The sequence below is a fragment of the Vidua macroura genome, chromosome 3 (genome assembly GCF_024509145.1).
Source record: "Vidua macroura isolate BioBank_ID:100142 chromosome 3, ASM2450914v1, whole genome shotgun sequence".
In the NCBI taxonomy this organism is placed as follows: domain Eukaryota; kingdom Metazoa; phylum Chordata; class Aves; order Passeriformes; family Viduidae; genus Vidua; species Vidua macroura.
The window spans coordinates 43,644,174-43,665,058 of record NC_071573.1 but is presented as its reverse complement, the minus strand read 5'-3'; the positions used below and the strand labels follow the sequence as shown (position 1 = coordinate 43,665,058).

The window sequence follows — 20,885 nt, the reverse complement described above, 5'->3', positions numbered from 1 at the left end:
TGCCTTTCTTGCTGGTGGCCTTTCCTTTCAATGTAGGACCTTTAAACAGACAGAAGCTGCACCATTTCATACATAGATAAGGCAGAAAATTCACAGACTGTAGGAACAGGATTGACCTTCCCTCTCCTTCTATCTACACACACACATCATTTACATAAATTGCACAATTCAGTTGAGCAGAAAACTATTTTAGGGAAAAATCCACTTAAAGAAGTGCAGAATACATTTGAAAAGATGAGAGTTCTAGTACAAACTGAATCTTGTCATGTGGTTATGTAGAGAAATGAAGACCTGCCATTGTATTCGTCCACAGCAAAGTTAATTTGCTTCTCTAAAGAAAAGGGTTCAAATAATGTCCACCATTCCTGAAAAAAATTCTTCGTGAATCATCAGTGTTTTATTTTCATTTTGCTCCCTTCCAGGACAAAATGAGTAAGAGATGGATTGTGTTTTCCTTGCTGTGCAACCCATCTGCCATTTTCACACTACTAAGCAGGATAAATGTCCTTAGAGGGAAACAGATTCCTGCTTTGGTCAAATTTATAAGGCGTATGCTCAATGTAATACATTCTCCTTTGGTCCCTATCCTGCAAAATCCAAGACACTTTTTCTTGTGCTGGTATGTGGCATGTTATTATCCACTGGATGTTCTCAATAGGAAATGTTTTCTTCCTAGTTATTATTACACTTCTGTTGGCTTTTGATTTTCAGTGATCAAAAGAACGCTGTAGCCCTACTAAGAAAAAGAGAGACTATCTCTACTGTAGCCAAGACATGATACATATGTGGCTTTGATGGTTAAAACCAAAGCTTTATTCTGGAAGAGAAATGAGAGACCAAAGAAAGGATCAAAGTTAAGGAGTGATGCATGTATGACAGTATCAGATGGGCTGCAGCTTGCCTGGCAGGGAATCACTATAAAGGTAACACCCACAGATGCTTACAGAGTGAATAAGCAGTTCTGAGGAAGGAGTGCAAGGTGAGTAGAAGTGCTTATATGTTGTTGAGGTCTTCTTTTCTTGTTTAAATCTGTGCAATGTTATTGAATTTGTTTACTAAAAAGATACCAATGGTTTGTAGTATTTTTTTAAGAAATATTTTTCTGCAAAATGTACCAGTGCTTCCTACCTCAAAGTCTCAAACTGTCAAATAAAGTACCTTATTTTTTCTTTTAGATAGCTGAAAGCAAGATCAACTAATGTGCCAGTTCCCTTTGCTCCAAGTTTTTAAACCAATTTCAGATTTATTTTGGCACACAACAGCTGCAATAACTTCAAAATCTGAATAAGGGATGAGTGATTTGCTGTATATACTCCTAGAAGTCTTCAGATGTGTACGTTCCAGAACTGCATGCCAGCAAGGGTCAGAATTAAAGCTCCCCTTAGTATATATAAGACTTTAAACATGTCACCTTTAATATTCACATTCTCTGGCTCCTGGCTTGTCTGTTTCCTGACATTCATGGTGTTGACTGACTCCTAACAACCTGCAACTGAAAGGACCTAATGCTTTTCATCTTTCTAAGCAGACATGAAAAGATTAATCCTCCCCCAAATCCTGTGATGGTGGAGATACAATCATTTTATGGAGCCACATATATGACCTGCTCAAGGTCACAGCACTGGTCGGTCTTAGAGCCAGGATTAGGATTCAGGTATTAATTCAGGTCCCCAGTCCTGTGCTCAGAGAGCCATGGCATGCACTTCTGTGCAGCAAAACAGTTCTTCTGCCTAAAAAATGTCCTCAGAATTACAGTCAGAGATTGTAAGAAATCAAAGGGATCATCTGGATTTATTTCAGCAGCAGCCAGCACATGTAAAATCTCTTAAGTTCACACTCTTATGCTTCTATGTAAAGGAATTTAAACCACATTTTTACCCAGAGAAAAAAACCCAAACAAACCTAAACAATAGCTATTATTTTAATGAATAGCTATTAATTAATAGCTAATAAAATATCATTAGCAGTATTCCCAAGTTGCTTTGCAGACCTGTCATTTGTCTACACAGAGCTCAAAAAAAGCTTTATAAATTTAGGATAGCAGATCAAGATTTCATGAAGCTCCTTATGTTCATATCTTCTTTCTTGCCACCTCAGTAATACAGTAAGCATTACCAGAAAGACTAAGAAGGTCAGAACAGCTAAGAGGCAGGAGAGAAAATGGGAATCTTGTTATTTACAACTTCCTGCAAATTTTAACTGCAGAAACCTGAGTTTCAAATTAATTCATAAACAAAAACCCTATTGAATTTTAGCAGTGGAGGAATGCATTCATTCTCTCTCCTGCCACATGAATTTTTGCAGAGCTCAACAAGATGCAGAATAATCCCAGCTTGTGGGACTGTTTAGGTTTTTAAGAGATGTCGTCCTGAAATAATTTGAATTTTACAGCTTTTGTGGTTGTATCTTGAATTGACCTTGATACCAAGTCACTAAAACAAGTATTTTGTGATCTGTTTTTCATCACTAATTTCATTCTCCAAACTGAAGATGGATGTTCATTTTTAAAAGCTTGGATTTGTGATTTTAAAAAACAAAAATTAATCACACTACACAAGAGTGTCTGTGTGTTCCTTCCAGTTTTGAAATCAACAGTGGTTTCCTCATCAACTCCAGATTGGCACTGCAGTGCTTAACAGCAGTCGGCTGGGGAGTGCTCAAGGAGTGCAAAAGCAGGCAAGCCCCTGAGAAACAAGGGCATGCTTGTTTTATGAGAAATCAGCTAATAATTTTCCAGTACAGATGTCCTGCTTTACTTTCAGTTTGGTGAAGACTGGGATAACAAATGACAGCTTACATGCCTCTGAGATAGGACTTTCATGGAAGAAAGGGCTCCCTTGTCTGCATGTGCAGGAGGGCACAAGAGTGGTAGCCTTTGCACCAGCAAAGCCTAATGCAGCACACGCTAATGCAGAATGAAGGGAGAAGCTCTGCTGTTGCATAGCTCTTCCTGTTCAGTGACTAATTCTATCACCGTACAATTGCTAATCCTGCCTTATAAAAGTGTATTTTTAAGGCTGTAGTGCAAACCATTGAGGTAATGAGATTACTGGTATATTTTCTAGGGAAAACCATAGACTTTACTGCTCGGAAAACATCTTTTGCTATGTCGTATTGTCACTTAGACTATTACAAAAATGTCTGCAATTAATACTACTCTTCTTTCATGTTCATCATTTGCAAACTTGGTAGTAGAATGTTTTTATATTTGCTTAATGATATACTCATAAACATCAATACTGCATATTTTCTTACATATTTTTCTTGAGATGCTATCTCCTCAGTTTTTATTGCCATCTTAATTTTGTAGAAGTCTGCCAGACTCCTACTTTCTCTTTTAACCCTCCTTAGCTTTTACTGTAATTCTCAAATTTTGCATACACTAATTTCTAATTACTTGCTACATGGCCTAAGGACCCACAGGAGTTCCCAGTTCCCACTTTGCAATCACTAAGCTGTTGCTCAATCCAAGTCTCAGTAACACCCCTGATTTTTCTGTGCATTTCATGCAACACAGTTCTGAATTTGCTCCATAGGCACAATACCCCTTCTGATTCCAAGCAAAAAAAGAGTTTCTATAGGTTCACTCCCAGGTTGCTGTATTTTTAACTCAAATAAATCCTCTCCTATAACTTAGTGAAACAGATTATGATCCCCAGAAAGGGCTATTTGCCATCCATCTTCCAGAACAGGTAACTGTTTCATTACAAAAAGTTTATGGAAAAAAGATAAGTTCAAAAGACAAAAAAGAGTAAAAGCAAGAGAGATGTGATGGTTTTAAAGAGGCAGAACCTTAAAATAGTCTTGGTTCTCTTTGAAGCACCATATGCTTTCAAAAGCATAAAAATTGCACTCATCTGCACCCCCCTTCCCAGTGGGCATCCTTAAGCTCCCCCTAGATTTATGAAATATTAGTGTGTTTGTCATATTAGTTTTGGTAAAGGAGTAACTTTAACACCAAACAATGCTGAATGCCCTACATTACTAATGATGCCTCTGAAGACTGAGAACCTGTACCACACCTGCTTTTTTCCACAGCTCTGTAGCTTTTAATTGTCTTCTCTTGCTTCCAAGTTGTGTAAGGGCAGTGGTGGCTCCGGGCAGCATTACAGAGTGCGTAACTGATACATTATCAGTGTATATGACACCATAGGTAAACACTGCTTCTTTCTGAATGTGTTCGTGTCCATTCTAGGTGTTCTGAAAAAAACCTCAGAAAATATCTGAAATCAGTTTTTAAAAATTCAAAATGAAGTTTAATTTAAGAAGACTATTCTCAAATAAAATTTATATACATTGTATTTACAATTTTGCCGCTGACAACATCATGTTTACATATAATGACCTGCATTAGTTACACTGAAATGGGCTCCACTCAGCCTCTAGACTGAAACCACTGCCAGTGCTAGTGTGGATGTCAGATGCTCACCAAAGCTGCTCTGTCGCTCCCCAGTTAGGCACTGGAGAGAAAACAAAAGGAAAGGCTCATGGGTTGAGATAAGGATGGAGAGAGTTTAGTCACCAGTTACTGTCATGGACAAAACAGACTCAACTTGGGGAAATCAATTAATTACCAACCAAATTAAGAGTCTCATATACTTCAAAATGTTGCAATTTGGGGTTTTTTGCTTTCTCTGACATGCTCAGGAAATTGCAATGTGTAACACAATAAAACTGCTGTCAGCCTTTGATTTAATAGAATCAGCAACCATTTGCTCTTCTGATCAAGTAACTTGCATAGCATGGGCAGTTCCATCAGACAAACACATTTGATATCTTTTGTGGTCGTAATCTAGACTAACTCTAAACCTATTGGGAATTAACTTGAAGATGTTGCAAAATGTTTTTTGATTCATTCTGGAAAACACAGACCTGAGATAGCTTCTGAGGAAAGCAAAGAATGGTAATAATCCCTATGGACAGTAAAGCCTTCCAGAACTCAAGCAGGAGAGGTAAATATTTGATGGAATGAATGGAAACTGATCTGCACAAAAGTGGGTTTGTGCCCTTTTTACTGTCTTGTGGAAACTGATTCTGTCAGTTCCTTTGTGGGCTACTTAGCTCTTCTTTTGCCTGCTGAGGAAGAAGGTGCAGAACTTCTATAAATGTTTCTTCATTAATTTAGGCCTAAACATTTTTGTTGTTTGTTTATTTTTAAACAACTACTCTATTGCTGAATGGCCTCATGTTTCAATTTTTGTTTCCACTAAATGTACAGCCAGATGAGGACTGGGTGTGGGGGGTGTGACTTAAATGCAGAAGCAGCAGTATCCCAAACAGCCCTGCATGTCGGGGGTCAGGCCTTTCACTCTCTCTTCAGCTTTCAGAACAAAGCAGCATTTATGAGATCACACAAAATTTCAAATATTTATGAGATCACCTAAAATTTCAAGCCAGTTTAAAACTATCATTCCTAGAGATTACTCTAGAACTAGATATTTTATTATTTTGGATTGTTACACAAACATTCCAGAGAATGTAGGTTGGTTTTCCTACTGTAGTTTCACTCTGGAATAATTGCTTTTTCTCCAATAAACTATTTGCAAATGTTCACTTTTCTCTTTGAAAATCTGGTTTTGCAGAAATACAAATTTTGGCTTTTACATTTTTCCACTGACTCCCTTCCTCTTAAGGGAACAGTTCATCCTCCTCTCTCTGCCAAAATGCGCTGATTGGTAGCAGGGCTGGGTTTTTTTAAGTGTACTTTTCTTATTACAACAACAGCTATGCAGCCAGATTTATAAAACTGTTAGGATAGTGAGACATTCATATTTTTAATGGGAAAATAAACAACCTAAGGCAGAAGTTTTATGGCTCAGCACAGTAAATAGCCAAACTTCTAATGCTTTTTTGTTATCTATCACCTTCTCATAGGGATCTATGAAAACAGGGCTTTTGGAGCCTGCTGGCAGAGATCATTCTTAGAAAATTATCATCCTGTTGTTGGTATTTCTTCACTGGGCTGACATTTCAAACATGCCATCCCATTTTCTGGAACAAGCAGACCACACCATTTTCCAAAATTAATCCAAAGAAGATGGCAAACCAAGGGAGTATTCGGTTCAAGTTCAATGTAACTGCAAAAAAAAAAAAACAGAACAAATGTATCAGGTATCATTTAAGAAGATCACAGAAATCATATGAGAATTCATATTAATTTATGTGTATTAGAAATCACACAGATTTGTTAAAAGTCTGCATTCTGAAGACATGAATGAAATTAATATGACATTCTAATTTTTCAGAAACTCAGAAGAAATCTATTTTATGTTTCAATGATTCATGAGTTGCCTCAAATTGTAACAGATGGATCTGGTGGATATAATACTGTATATACAAAGAGATAATAGTGAGATAAGAGGTACTTTTTTTTCTTCCTTTTTTTTGTTTCAATCACTTTCTAATAAAGTTTAAGGAACACAATTTTAAACTAGAGCTATTTCAGTCACGTATCTGATATAGATTAAAAAGACAACAATAATGGCTTCTGTAACATCAGCAGTCTCTCACACATATTCTATACACATAATGTAGTATATAAAATGCGAAAATGTACCTCTAATTGCCTGAGAGTTTGATATCAAGACAAACACTTTTATAAATGCAAGGCACAAAGGCGTGTAGTCGTGCTCCCAAATAACAGCTGGAATTAGCAGGAGCTTTCCGTAGGTAGACAACAGGAGTGCTTTGAGAAGTAAGATGAAGTCAGACTTTCTTTTCAGCATCTCAGGTGTCATCCACCACAAGGTAATAAAAATGCCAATGAAAAATGAAGTTTGTTCTGAAAGGAGATAAGAGGTGTTCGAAAGAGAGAACGAAATGCCAAAAATCAAGTCCAGATCTGAATGAATTTCAGTAAAATTACATGTCCCAAATGCAAAGGAGTCACTTTTTAAAAGCCACAGGGAAATACAAATGTTCTCTATCTCCTGTGTTCATTTTAATGGCCAAATATTTCTTAAACCAATTCAGTATCACGACATTCAGAATAATTCTATCACAGGATTCTATCTGTAGGATTATAATACTTGTGATTTCTGACTCCATATAGCAGAGGAAGTCAAGCATGAGAACCTCTTCACTTTCACTTTTTAGCAACAAGAGAGGGGTTTTTTTTCAACTGTCTGTTAGGCTGTAAAACAAAATCAATCATTCTTTGCAAAAGATCACCAGCAATGAACCCTTTTCATCCAGCATGAGAAAGAACACCAAGGTGAGAACACCATTGAGCTACCAGACTTTTTTTACCACCACTCCTGTGATATGCTGGCATTAATGCAGATGTCAAAGAAACTCCCACAATAATTGTAATAGATGAGTCACTACTGAAAAATCAGTTCAATATTTTTACTGACATACTATAAAAACCTACTTAAAACAACATCAGACAATAAAGGATTTAAATTAAGCTCTGAATGTGTAAGAAAAATACTAGTTTTAGTCTGCAAGTTTGATTAAAACACTATCACATCTGAAAAAGTATGAGAAAAAATGTTTTAACCAGCATAGAACAAAACCGCTCCCCTATCTTCAAGTGCAGTCTTAGAAGTATTTACTCTTTATTGTGGATGACACTAGTCTGTATTTTAGTGTATTTGTTTATAAAAACCAAACCCAAGCAGATACAGCTTTTCCCAATTGTTTACATTAATAAGGCTGTATCACCTTAATGAATAATAAACTTTGAAGTCAACAGAAGCATGGAATAAGGCTGAGCTCTACACTGATCTTCAAACTATGTCAAGAGATATCAGGCAAAGATTTCTGGATATTGCCACTTTTCGGTCTTTTCATATCTAATGCTGATCATATCAGTCTGAACTGTCATCAGGACCAAAATAGGCATTTGCATTAAATGCAGGCAAATTAGAGAATATATGTGTAATTGTGTAACCATACTGGGTTGGACATCACATCCATTCTGTATAAATTTTTTCAGTATGGGCTTGAAGTTCTTCAGTGTTTAAAGAATATATACTACAAATCACCAATCTTACCTAAAGAAGCTATGCCAAACATTCTATAAAAATCCCATTCTTTGGCATATCTGATTAAGTCATCAGGATCTGTATTTTGGCTTGAATCCTGTAGTTGCAACCACCTGAGATAAGCTTCACAGAGCAAACAAAATATGCAGAGCTTCCCATGAATCTGGTAAATGAAAGAACAATAAAAGGAGTAGTATTAAATCAGCATAAATTAAAGCATTAGCAAGAAATCAGTATTTAAAATACATTTAAACACCTTGACACAAACTCTGTAAGTGTATTATTTTTCTTTAGCATATAAGCAAAATTACTTCTGTTGAGCCACTAGTTTAGCACTTTTAACATCTGTTAACATGATAGTCAAATTACAATTACAACATGCACAAAACTGCATGAACAGTTCTGTACAGAAGAAGCTATATAACTGTGGTTAAGACCTGATCCATACCATTTAAAATTGGGAAGGCTATTCAGCTAGGAATGAAAAACCAAAATTATGCCATTGTTAGCATAGAATTATACTATCTAAAATTTCTGTTTAAGGGCAACTACTCCATTCAGCAAACTGGTTTAAGTAGCCTTGTTCCCTGGGACAATCTCCACTAGAAGAAATTGGTAGTGTAGTTATACCAAAATATTTCTTAGTCATATAAGGGAAAGGCACCAAAAATAAAGGGAGCAATATAACCAAACAAAACCATTTAAAATATCTTCTGAAGTGATGTCAAAAATTATGTTGTGAGGGCCAACAGTTAGCATATTTCCACAATATACAGTCTATAAGCCAGTGCATATATGAGGTGATTTCTGGTCTTATACAGATTAAAACAAGCCATAACAATTTCTGTGCTGGATTCTACTTTTTCCATTGAAGGCAAGTTATGCCAACTGCACATACATGCATAGGCATTGCCAGTTTAAAATTCAACTCAATTTATTTTAATAGATGAACTTTTCACAGACAGTCCTTGCAGAAGCCTCACAGGAAACATCATTACCAATCTCTAGAAACCGAATTAATTAAAAATATTTAGACAGATTTATGCTTGAAAGATGAAGCAAATGTATTTATCTACACTGCTTAAACAGAACTGGCTAAGAGGTACCAACATGAAGACACATACTTATGCTTAAAGATTTTGCTCTAGATTAGCTTCCCTCTCCTGGGAAATCAGTCCTTAGAGTAAAAATATACAATACTAAAACACTACACCTCTACACTCCAGACTGGCCAGCCCAACTATGTAATTCTGCATCAACCACAGTTCAAGTGAAAGCCACCATCTTTTGCTCTGGTTTTGAGGGCATGGTTAATTACACAGAGGGAAACTTATGAGAAATTAGTACAGTAAGTTTAACTGGCACAGTATTGCTAATTTGGTATGTTATACTCTGATTGCTCATTTGAAAAAGAATTGTTTCCAACAGAAATTCAATTTGAAAATTAATTTGCAATTAGGTCTTTCTCTTACGGTGGAATTTAGCACATCATCCTTTTAGCACCAATTACTGTGATAGGCAGGTTAGAGGTTAGGTAGAAAACTGCACAAACAGTTCTTTGCAGTTCCTTCTCTTTAACATGTAAGATGACTTTGTATTTGCTGGTACTTCAGCATCACTTCTGGGAGGACAGAAGCTGTCTGAGTAATGGTGGGAGTTTGAGATTCCATGTGTTCTATTCATGATATAACTGGTTCAGCTTGCTGAAATCTGTGGAAGTGCAGGAGATGAACAGTCTTTAAAGTTTTATAACTATTGCAACAGACTTACCAAACCTAAATATATTTTTAACAAAAAAAGCCACAAGGTAGGGACAAAGCAACTTACATTTATCTTTGTATTGAAAAGAATGTGCCTGTATGCTTGCGCTTTGCATAAAACAGCATTAATCAAGATGATAACAGGATCATACTCAATGTATTTATCCACAGATTTCTGGCAGAATTTCTGAAAATCACAAAATAAGAAGAATTAGGGGGAAAAAAAAGGAAAGGAAGAGTTTAAAAAATTTTTCTCTGATCTTAGTACAACTGGATAAATACAAATTAGCAATTCAATTATTATTAGTTTTTCTCTAATGTCATCTTCATTTTCAAAAGTGTTTTAATCCATCCAGAAAACTGCTTCTTCTCCCTTGACACTACACTTGACACACAGAATTCCCTTATAAAATAGAAAGATTTATTATTGATTTTTACAGGGTTTGGATTAAGATCGATAATTAAATGTACAGGAATGGACTTTTGTGTTCCACAGATGCCAAAAACTAAACTACTTTTCTAAGACTCAAGAAATGCATCAGTATCATGCTAAAGGTTAACTGATCATGGCTCATTTACTGCATATTTTATTTGTGTTATTTTGGGTATCTTTTAGAAAGAAAATTAATTTCTTCTATCACTTCTTAATTTTCAGAGATGCTTTATCCTCCTATCCTACCTTTTTCTTCCTTTCAAGGAGACAGTAAATGTTTTTTGCTGTTGTATTGTTCTTCCATACAGTTAAACTGTCTGTCTGTTTCAACCAGTTTTCCATCATTAAGCAAACACCAATACATTCAGATACTGATAATGTAGTTTTCACAGAGATCCACAGCCAGAGAGTCAGTTGGCACTAAACAGTGGTAGGACACTAAAACATCACTTCTCCAACACGTCTGCTGGTTCTGCTAGAGAGGTTATTTCACCCAGGCCACTGGGAACTGCTGGTCATCAATCCCCTCCAGCTTTATTGACTTACCTGCCTGGCTGATCACTCCTTGATTTGAGTTAGGGCTAATAAAAGGCTGTTCTACTGTGAGCAGGAGGGTTAAATAATCTCACAAAAGGTTCATCTAGCAGACCTAAGGAGGAAGTAACTTCTAGCAGAGAGCTGAGGAGTAGCAGAGGAGCAGCGGCCACCACTTCAGCCCAAACAAGTGCACTTGCAGAAGGGTGCTCTCCTGCAGGCCTGCTTTCTCCTGCTGCTTATCCTCCAGCCTGGCTACTTGGTTCCTCCAAGCTGTCCTCAGCTGATCTTGGTCCCCCAGGCCTTCACATTAGCTGCCATGCTGAGAACACAACAGTCACAGAAACTATCTCTATTTCAATTATGAGTGCATGGTGGTGCACTGCCAGAAGAGAAATGTCGGCACACCACTTTCTAAAATGCTGCAACAGTCAAAAATGCAGCATCATGCAGACAACACACACCTACAGACAAATGCCCAGGACAGAACATATAGGCTTCTCAATTTTCATTTTTCTGTCATACAAAGACCAACTAAGTACCACAATGCTGCTCAGTCACCCTGCAATAGGATGAGAAGGAGACTTGGAAGAAGGTAAAACCCATGGGTGGTGAAAAGAATAGTTTCATAATTGAAATAAAGCAAAATATAATAATAATAGTAATGAAATGGAAGATAATAAGAGAGAGATAACGCCCAGGAGAAACAAGAGCTGCACAATGTAATTTCTCACCACCCACTGGCCAATGCTCGTTCCATCTCTGAGCAGTGATCAGCCCCTCCTGGCCAACTCTCACAGTTCATTTACTGGGCATGACACTCTATGGGGTATGGAGTATCCCTTTAGCCAGTTTGGGTCAGCTCTCCTGGCTGTGTTTCCTCCCAGCTCCTTGTGCTCCTGCTGGCTGGCACAGCATGGGAAACTGAAAAGTCTTTGACTTGGGGTGAGCACTAATAGCAGCAACTAAAACATCCATGTGTTATCAACCTTATTCTCATTCTGAATCCAAAACACAGCACTCTACCAGCTACTAGACATAAAATTAAATCAGCCAAAACTATGACAGTGTCCAAAGTTAACACTGCCTTGCTATTTAACAGAATTATTTTTGTAGAATCTGAGAATGCAGAATTTCACCAGCAAATTGACTCAGAAGTCCAACATCAATGTCAAGAAAAACATCTGAACAAATGCATAAACTGAACACAGGGTCTAGGGGACGCTGCAACCTCTAATCAGTGTTTGGTCCAGCTTAAGGAAAAACTCAACTCATTTCAATAGACTTATTGCACTGTGTATGACAGTACACAAGTTAAAGATAATGAATTAAAAAACTCCCTCAATAACCAGGAGTTTGATAAGTCTAAAAATAAAGTGAATTAGATGGAAAAAGAACATAACACAAGACCACAGTTATAAGATTTAATAGAGTGAAAGAGAAATTGCTACTTTAATTAGAGGCAGTGTCTTGCTGAATTTCTTTCTACTGGGAAATCATAAACATATTCTTATAGGTAGTAGTTTGCATATTTCACATCTCTGGGTTGATGTAGCATTGGACAAGTGCAATTTTTTTAGTAGGTTTATTCACACAAGCACTGGGCAAAGTAAGATTATTCAACACAAGGGATGTCATAAAGGTTAGATGAAGAGTATCTTACATAAACCCAGTTTCATTATGCTCTCAAATTCTCCTACAACAGAACATTTTCTGACCAGGACCAAAATTCTTTCTGAGTAAAGAATGGTATTTTCAATCGGAATATCCCAATCAAACACTGATCAAAAAATTTGCATTAAGAGGTATTGAAAAATTTTCACTGACAGCTGACATGATTTTTAGACAATGAAAATTTATCAGACCAACCATCCAGGCAAAACCAACAGTTCAGAATTGTACTGCAGATATATATGGAGACTGCTGCAAATGAATACAGAAATAGTGGTGTCCTCTGCCCCACAGCTTCTGGCAGTCAAATACCAAACCTTCTCTGCAGCTGTGAAAATTATGTTGAATTTAGTATTTCTGTCTTCTAGAGCTATATGAGAGCCCTATTCTTAATATAATTTATATTCCTAAGATACTTTATTTCTGAGTCTCTGTTGCAAGAAGGAAAAATCCTCTGTGCTTACCCAGTAACCTAGCAAGTGTGAGTTCACCCAGGGATTTGTGAGACCTACAAACTACCTTTGCTGCAAAAGACTTGTGTGTGCACTGCTACGGACTAATTGGATGATGGCTGCTGTTCCATTAGTATACTACAGAACTAATATGTCCTCTAGGAAGAATTTTTTCCATACCTGGCTATTTCATTATTTTGTCCAGCTATACAACTAAAACATCTAACACCAACCTCAAATGCCTAGGAAGGAAACCTGTGAGTAAAGCCTATCTTCAGCAAAATCAGTGCAAGCAAGGACTGATGCAGTTTAAGTACACATACGTTTCACTAGATAGTTTCAGCTAGTTAAAGGGATGGAACTTTGGGGACACTGATAATCACTAACACTTTGAGAGAAGATTGGTATGAGCAGCTCAGCTATGGAGAACTGCTTGCACACTTAAGATTTTAGGCAATTTAACTACAATCCTGGTGCCCACGTCTAGTTCCCCACTGCTGTTCTGCACAGCTCTAGTCAGTGGCCTGGGCAGCATGAGTGAAGAAGGCACATCTTTAATATACCTGAGCTTTTTCATCTTCTTTGGACTTTCTCAAAGATGTGCCTCAGTTATCACAAAAGCAGGAGAAAGAGGTAACTGGATTTCTCTACACTTTTAGCCATTTTTCAACTTGTGCCTTAAATATGTAATTGGCATCAGAAATAAGTAACTGGTATTTTTTCTTGAAAAAATAGACACTACTTTGCTTAACACGTACTTTCAGATTGTGTTGCAGAAGAAAAAAGTCAAGCTTCACACCATAAATTCTATTTACACATCTTCTTCTGATTTGGTAAATTTAAAGAACATTATGAGGGTTTGATAGTGACATACAAAAATCCAACAGATACTGTGCTCCCCTAAAAAAGGATAAGTTAAAAGTATATCAATATTCTAGCAAATTTAAATGGCTATTACTTTAAGAACTGTTTGACTAATCAAATATTTAGGAAGATTTGACTATACTTGTTGTTCAAAAAAATTCTTCCACTTTCATAACTTAGAAGTTTGCTTAGTTATCTTAAAAAAATTAAAACCAATTAGCAAAGGCAAATTAAAGAAAAAAGAAAACTTCAAAGGCAAGTACAACCATCTTCTTCATAGTGTAGTATATGAGATTCTTTTTGATCAAAGCAATCTAAAACATTTAAGGAAAGTAACATACATTTTAGAGTCTCAGTTGTATTAAATATGACCAAAAAAAAAAAAAAAGTACTGATATGTTAATTCAAACTTCATGTTTATCAGCCTTTTATAAATCACTACTCAAAAGACATAACTCTTGCTTTGTTCATCAAAGATACTCAATTTGGAAACAGTGTTCACAATGTGTGCCCAATACAATACGGTATACAATTATTTGAGAAAACACCTTCTGTCCCTGCAGGATAAAGTTTCTCAAGTATATAAACACGACTTTTTTTGGATTCATCTCTCTAATTTAAAAAAAAAAATATTTTGGGAAAATAAAAAAAAAATGATTTTGTGGAAAGTAAAAGAACACTTGAGGAGGAAGCCATAGGACATGACAGAAAGTAAAAATACACACTGAAGAATAAAGCTTCATCCTGATTTAAAACTACCATGAAAACCACATCAGGAATACATTTGCAAATCTCTGGGCATTAGAAATATCAACGAAACAGTCTTATTATAGTATACCTTTCTCCAGGGTTTGGCAAAATTAAGATACAATTTTTTGCTGGACTACACATACAGCAAATTGTAACAACATTTACATAGCTTCCACATGAACAGGGGTCCATTTGCATAGGTTCTTAGGCAAATTAAAGGCTCTTGTGAGAGTGCTCTTAGTCCCAATTGCACCCTTAAATAATAAAACACATTAGCTGTGCTGCTTTCAGAAATGGATTCTTTATTAGGGATGGAGCCACGTGTCACAGTAGACTGAAAAACAAAACAGTCCAGTTTCAGATGCATTCAGTTTCAGAAAACAAATTTTAAAAATTGTTTTTCCAGTAGTGAGTTGGCCTGTAAATAGAGTTACATAAAATTAGCGTATGTTATTTTCCAGGATGACCTTTGTACTCTTGACAGATTCTGTACCATACCACATAAATGCTTTGCATTCAAAGCAAGGTCTCTCTGCCTTGCTAAAAAAAAAAAAAAAAAAGCTTTTCAATTATTTTTTAATTGCAGAAAAGCTAAATGAAGTGTGAGCTGCTCAGGCAATTTGGCTTTCTTATTACAAAACACAAGGTGTTTGTAAGGTGACTGTGCTCTATATATTGCAGTAAGTAATTTCTTTTCCTTTATTATGGTCTGGAGCATTTTTAACATTTTATTTTTAAACATAACAACATATATGAAATTAAAAACCAAATTTTAAAAACGTTTGCATGCTTTTCCTTCTACTTCTGAATAAGCAAAGTTTGCTAATTTCTTTCTGTATTCATTGCACTTTGCAGAGTTTATTTCAGGTTAGCCAAACGTGTTCCCACCCCACGCCCCAGAATTATTACTGTAGTAGCAGTGTTATTTGAACAGTATTTTTTTCCTTACTGTTCTTAATGGTTGGTTTGTAATATATTCAGTGAAGATTTGCTGTATTATTTACGGATCAAGTAAATTTTAAGGGTCTCAAAATAATTACCAAAAACCTTCTCTAGAAGGAGCCACCTAGGCTTACTTTCACCATCACCTGTCTCTGGGAATAGGGAACACATCAGTACATCCACAACTTAGGACTAAACCCAGACCCAGGAGATGCAAAGTGAGTGTCAAATGTCACCTCCACTGGAGGCAATCCTAACATGCCCACAGATTCCACACCCTCCCCTGTCACTCCTCAGTTTTCAAACTAAGCAAAAACCATATTGAAGAGGTCCAACTGTCTCTTGTAACGCTACTTCCACAGCTAAGTATATGCAGGATGAGAAAATGGTTCATCCACTAAATGTGAATCTCCAGCAAGAAGGAATGTGCAATGCCAGAGGTCTGGGCTAGGCTTCAGCTGAAAATGGTCTTAATTAAACAAAACAGATTCAAAAAGAACTTGAGGAATTTATGGCACTTAGCCACCTTGCACAGTTATTAAGAAAAGCATGACCTTTCCAACCCAAGCGTACTGTATGGACTTCTATGTTTTATAGAAGAAAGTTCCTTTAGTTCCTTCAGCATCCATTGCAAATTTATTCCCAGAGTGGATAATAACATTTGTGAGGTCTTTAATGCTTGCCCACATTAAAATTGCAATATGGAGTTCAAAGAAACTTTAAATTATATTAAGAGTAACTAAACTGAAGCAACATTAGGCTGAATTTCCAAAACTGTGCTCTAATATTGTGGGCTGGAAACACATGTTCCTTAATGGAAGCTTTTAGTATTTGCCTCTGGAAAAAATTAATTCTTTTCTTCAACAAATTAATAACAGAATACAAAATCATGGTATTTTGCTTATGCATTCAAATTTAAATCTTCCACCTCAAAATCACATCCAGATGAGGTTAAACACATCCTAAAATAAATGTAGGGCTAGACAGAAGTTGCTGCTGGGAGAACTTAGCTTCTTCAACCTTGAGATACTGTTCCAAAAAGTGCTAAATGACAGGGTTGTCCTGAGAATGGCAAAGACCTTTTAGATGCAGATTTCTTAAGGTATCAAGGATAATTTTAAAATAGTATTGGGGAAAGTCTGTAGGTCAGTATGAAACAGTGATGATCCTGACAATGTTCTGCTTGTTCCCAGTTTTCTGGGGCCCTCTGTTTTACTTACCATATGTAACAAATGTTGGGGTTGTCTGTTTTTTTTTTCCTTAAGGTGTCAGTATTTCCAGGTACTACTTGAAAATGGGAATGAAACATAAGTGCTTTTTAACAAAAAAAATATCTAGATGATGCCCATTGGCCTCACTTTGAGTATCAATATACAATCTTTCTATGAATTTTTCACTTCTTCTCTCTTAATGCTACAGGGAGTACTCAATGCTCTCACTCCACGAAGACAACTGAAAAATGTTCTCAGGCTGAGTGATCACACTTTCTAATCTCACCTCAGACCTTCAATTTTTCTTAAATACCTTCAGCTTTTCTTAAGTTTTTAGAGGCCTACACTCTAAGTTTTATACATAACTGATATAAATGATGTTTTGCACTGATAAGTGGGGTCTTCATATATTAAGTGAAGACTTCTAAGCTATCATTATTTTCATGTTTGATCATCAAGAAGATTCATAACATTGACACACTCATATCACTACTCATGAAAGTCTATGAAGGGTATCAAAGGACATTCAGTACTTGACTATTTTTCATTGTCAGCAGCATGATGATTAACGACTTTCCAGGTCTCTGGCCAGAGCACAGCTTTGTCTGCATGGAATAGAATGCCTGTAGAGGGTTGGTACAGTGACAAAACTATCCTTGCAAATTAAAAAGTAAACCAAGCATTGCTCTATTGGAAACCATGGGGCCTTGATAGCTGGAGACATGAGTAGGGCTTTCGTGCCATACAGAGATAAACCCAAAGTCACATCAGTTCAACTGAAAGAATCTTTTGATCTTGACAATCTTTCAACATTCTCATCTCCACTTTATGTGCCGTGAGCTAACATGTCTCCAGCTCTCAGCACTGCCTGGGTGGCCAGAAACTGAGGGGAAGTTTTGTGACAATACGACATGTGCCACATAAGAGCAACTAGAACTGAAACTGAACCATGATGACTCACAACATAGCCAGAGGAAACAGACTGGTACGAGTCAGTGAAAAATGGTACAGATGTGGGGCTGCATGGAGAAAGGTGGACAGAATTCCAAATTGCTAGGAATGTGTGATTCTTTGCTCTTCCTTTTACTCAGTTCTTTACTCTTTTTATATGAGTTTAGCATTTGTGATGCATACAGCAACTGGGACTTAAGTCTTTGATTCTACGTGGATTCTACAAGTCCAACAGACCAGGATCTTTAGTCCTCAAATGGTTAAATGCCAAGGGGAATGAGTGCCATCTATTGGCTCCCAGGTTGCCTTAAATCTGTTTATTAGCACCAGATTAATAAGCAAGAGGAAGCTGTAGACTTCAATGAGGTCTCCCCTCAGCCTCCCCTTCTCCTGGCTGGATATGCCAAGTTACCTCAGCTGCTCCTCATACGGCTTCCTCTCTACATCCTTCATCAGCTCTGTAGTCCTCCTTTAGATGCTCTCCAATAGCTTTACATCTTTCTTACTCTGCTTTGCCCAGAACTGCCCCCAGCAGTCAAGGTGAAGCTGCCCCAGTGCAGAGCAGAGCAGGACAATCCCCTCCCTTGCCTGGCTGGTGATGCTGTGCCTGATGCTCCGCAGGACAGGGTTGGCCCTCCTGGCTACCAGGGCACTGCTGGCTCATGTTCAACTTTCATGTTCAACTTTTGACCAGGACCCACATCCCTCTAAATAATCATCATTCATACCCTGACATTTAGGTCCAGTGGCACGAGAGCTGTGTTCAACCATGGAGCCACGCTCAGATCTGCCCTTCAGCAAGAGCCAGGCCGAGCACACACAGCAGCAGACGCACTGCAGTGCCCTGCACAGAAGCAAGAAGCATGCAGGCCACTTAGGACAGCTCCACCACACAGATGCACTCAAGGAACAGGAGGAAATTACAATGGGAAGCAGAGCAGACAGAAAACCTGCAGAATCACAGAATGGGTTAGGTTGGAAGGGACCACAGAGGGTCATCTGGTCCAAGCTCCCTGCTCAAGCAGAGCCATCCTAGAGCACACGACACAGGGTTGTGTCCAGATGGTTCTTGAACATCTCCAGTGAGGGAAACTCCACAACCTCTCTGGACAATCTGTTCCAGTGCTTGGTCACCTGCCCATTGAAGAAGTTCTTTCTCATATTCAGGTGGAACTTCCTGTGCATCAGTTTCTGCCTGTTGCCTCTCGTCCTATTGCTTGGCATCACCGAGAAGAGCCTGGCTCCATCCTCATGACACCCTCCCTATTTATATATATTGATGAGTCTCCCTCTCAGTCGTCTCTTCTCGAGGCTAAACAGGCCCAACTCTCTCAGCCTTTCCTCATAAAACACCTGGATTCGGGAAAGCGGCCACAACGCGCGGGAATGGCCGGAGCCCGGCAGCAGGGGGCGCTCCAAGGGGCTCAGGCGCCCGCGTGCCACCGGGCCCACCACCACGTGCCGCGCGCCGCCGCCGCCGCCTGCTGACGTCAGAGCTTCCCACGTGCATTCCTGGCCTCTCCCACCCACTGCTCGCCGCCCCGACTTACACATATGGAGATACGGAGCACCCCGCGCTGGTAGTCCCGGTAAAGCTCCGTCGCTTCCCCGTTGCACTCGATACAGCGGTAGGCGCCAAGCGCCGCCATGGCGCGCGGGAGCACGCCCAGCCCTGTCAGCGCTTCCACACCGCCTCCTCGTTTCCGCGTTCGGGAGAGCAGCTGAGCCAGACCGCGCCGTGGTGCATCCCGGGAGTTGTGGTTTTCCTGCTGCTGCCATACGCCCGACTGCGCCAGTAGGGAACTCCGTGGCCCAGGGGGCAGTGCGACGGCGGCCCCGTGGGAGGGGCGGCGGGGGCATCCCATGTTCCCGGCCGAGGAAGCGCACATGCGCGCCGTGAAGATGGCACCTGCCGGCGCGTGGGCATGCCGTCCGTGGGCATGCCGTCCGTGGGCATGCCGTCCGTGGGCATGCCGTCCGTGGGTGCCGCTGGCCGTGCTGGCCCTGCTGGCCCGCGCCGCGCTCGCCCTCACCGAGCGCTACCAGGCGCTGTCCCTGTTCCAGCAGGAGCGGCACCGGCAGCGCCACGGCCCGGCGGGGGAGTGGGCGGAGCAGTACTCAGCCGAGTGCGGTGAGTCACGGGCGTGGCTGCGGTGACCATCCGCACCCCGGGGCGGTGGTGCCGAGGTCGCTGGAGCGGCGGGCGGGGGCGGCGGTGCTGGTGGTGGGCTCGGGGCGGTGTGGGGTGCCGGCGGCCCCTCGGCCGTGGGCACCGCTGCCGCTCGGCTGACTCCTAGCGAGGCTGCTGGCGGGTGAGCTGCAGCGCCGAGCCCGCCGTGCCGGTGTGTGCCGCGGAGCCACAGAGGCTGTGGCAGCGAGCCGAGGAAAAACTCACCCCTGGGACGGGCGAACCTTAGGTACCACACGGGAGGATCCCTGCTGCCCTACTCACCTCCCGAGCCCAGCAGCTGGACTCTGTCTGCTTCTTAATTCCTGCGCTCAGTAGTATGGGGATATGCCAGCACTCCGTGCTTATATTGCAGTGTTTCTCAGTACAAGGAGCTGCTGGAGAGGGTCCAGGGGTCTGGAACTTCTCTCACGAAGAGAGACTGTGGGAGCTGGGCCTCTTTAGTCTAAAGAAAAGAAGACTGAGAGGGAATCTCATTAGGGTACCTAAATATCTCAAAGGCAGGTGTCAAGAGTATGGTGCCAGACTTTATTGATGCCCAGAGACACATGAGGAGCAATGGCCACAAACTCAAATATGATAAATTCCACTTCAACTTGAGGAAGAACCACTTTGTATGAAGGTATCAGAGCACTTAGAACAGGCTGCCCAGGGAGCTTGTGGAATTTCCCTATCTGGAGACATTCAAAACCCACCTGGATGTGTTCTTGTGTCACCTGCTCAAGGTGACTCTGCAGGAAGGTTGGACTGGATGATCTTCATAGGTCTCTTCCAACCATATCAGTTCCATGTTTCAGTGAGTGAGATGCAGCTTGATTTAATTTCAGCCACAGTTACATGTACTTTACTGGTGAACTGGATGCTTCTCTTTATGAGTGCCAAGTTTGGGTAGCAGATTTTCTGCTATTTTTCAGGTTAATTGGTGTCTTGTAATACAGGCATAGTTAAAACTATTTTTATCTGCTTGGATATCTTTTGCGTCTGGATCATGTGGCTTAACGTGTTATGATTGTTGATCTTGAGCATGGTGTGAGTGGGCCATACAAAAATGCCAGTCTGAATCACAGTGTACATATAATACAGATGAAGAGAAAGGTCTGTCAATTGCTTGGAATGTGATACTAAATTATGTATAAGAGAA

The 20,885-nt window shown here is 39.5% G+C and overlaps 2 protein-coding genes across 2 annotated transcripts in view; one reads left to right on the top strand and one right to left on the bottom strand.

Moving 5' to 3' along the window:
- Positions 1 to 4,229: 4,229 nt before the first annotated feature.
- On the bottom strand, positions 4,230 to 19,489 carry ARV1 (ARV1 homolog, fatty acid homeostasis modulator). The gene is made up of 5 exons (XM_053974507.1): positions 19,107 to 19,489; positions 9,816 to 9,935; positions 7,998 to 8,151; positions 6,557 to 6,781; positions 4,230 to 6,077 (listed from the first exon to the last, which is right to left on the bottom strand). The coding sequence occupies exons 1-5, from the start codon at positions 19,443 to 19,445 to the stop codon at positions 5,971 to 5,973; spliced, it is 945 nt and encodes a 314-aa protein (XP_053830482.1). The 5' UTR covers positions 19,446 to 19,489; the 3' UTR covers positions 4,230 to 5,970.
- The window catches only part of TTC13 (tetratricopeptide repeat domain 13), a 39,637-nt gene continuing 38,195 nt past the window's right edge, over positions 19,444 to 20,885 (top strand). Inside the window, exon 1 of the mRNA XM_053973284.1 lies at positions 19,444 to 19,687. Within this exon, the coding sequence (XP_053829259.1) occupies positions 19,444 to 19,687 (244 nt within the window). The remainder of the gene's footprint in view (positions 19,688 to 20,885) is intronic.

Bases quoted from the DNA above. Each gene is read 5' to 3' on its own strand.
- ARV1 (XM_053974507.1), bottom strand. From the start codon at position 19,445: ATGTGCGCTTCCTCGGCCGGGAACATGGGATGCCCCCGCCGCCCCTCC. The intron at 9,936-19,106 runs GTAAGTCGGGGC...TGTGATTTTCAG, and splicing joins TGCTCCGTATCTCCATATGT to AAATTCTGCCAGAAATCTGT. The intron at 6,782-7,997 runs GTAAGATTGGTG...ATCTCCTTTCAG, and splicing joins GTTTGGCATAGCTTCTTTAG to AACAAACTTCATTTTTCATT.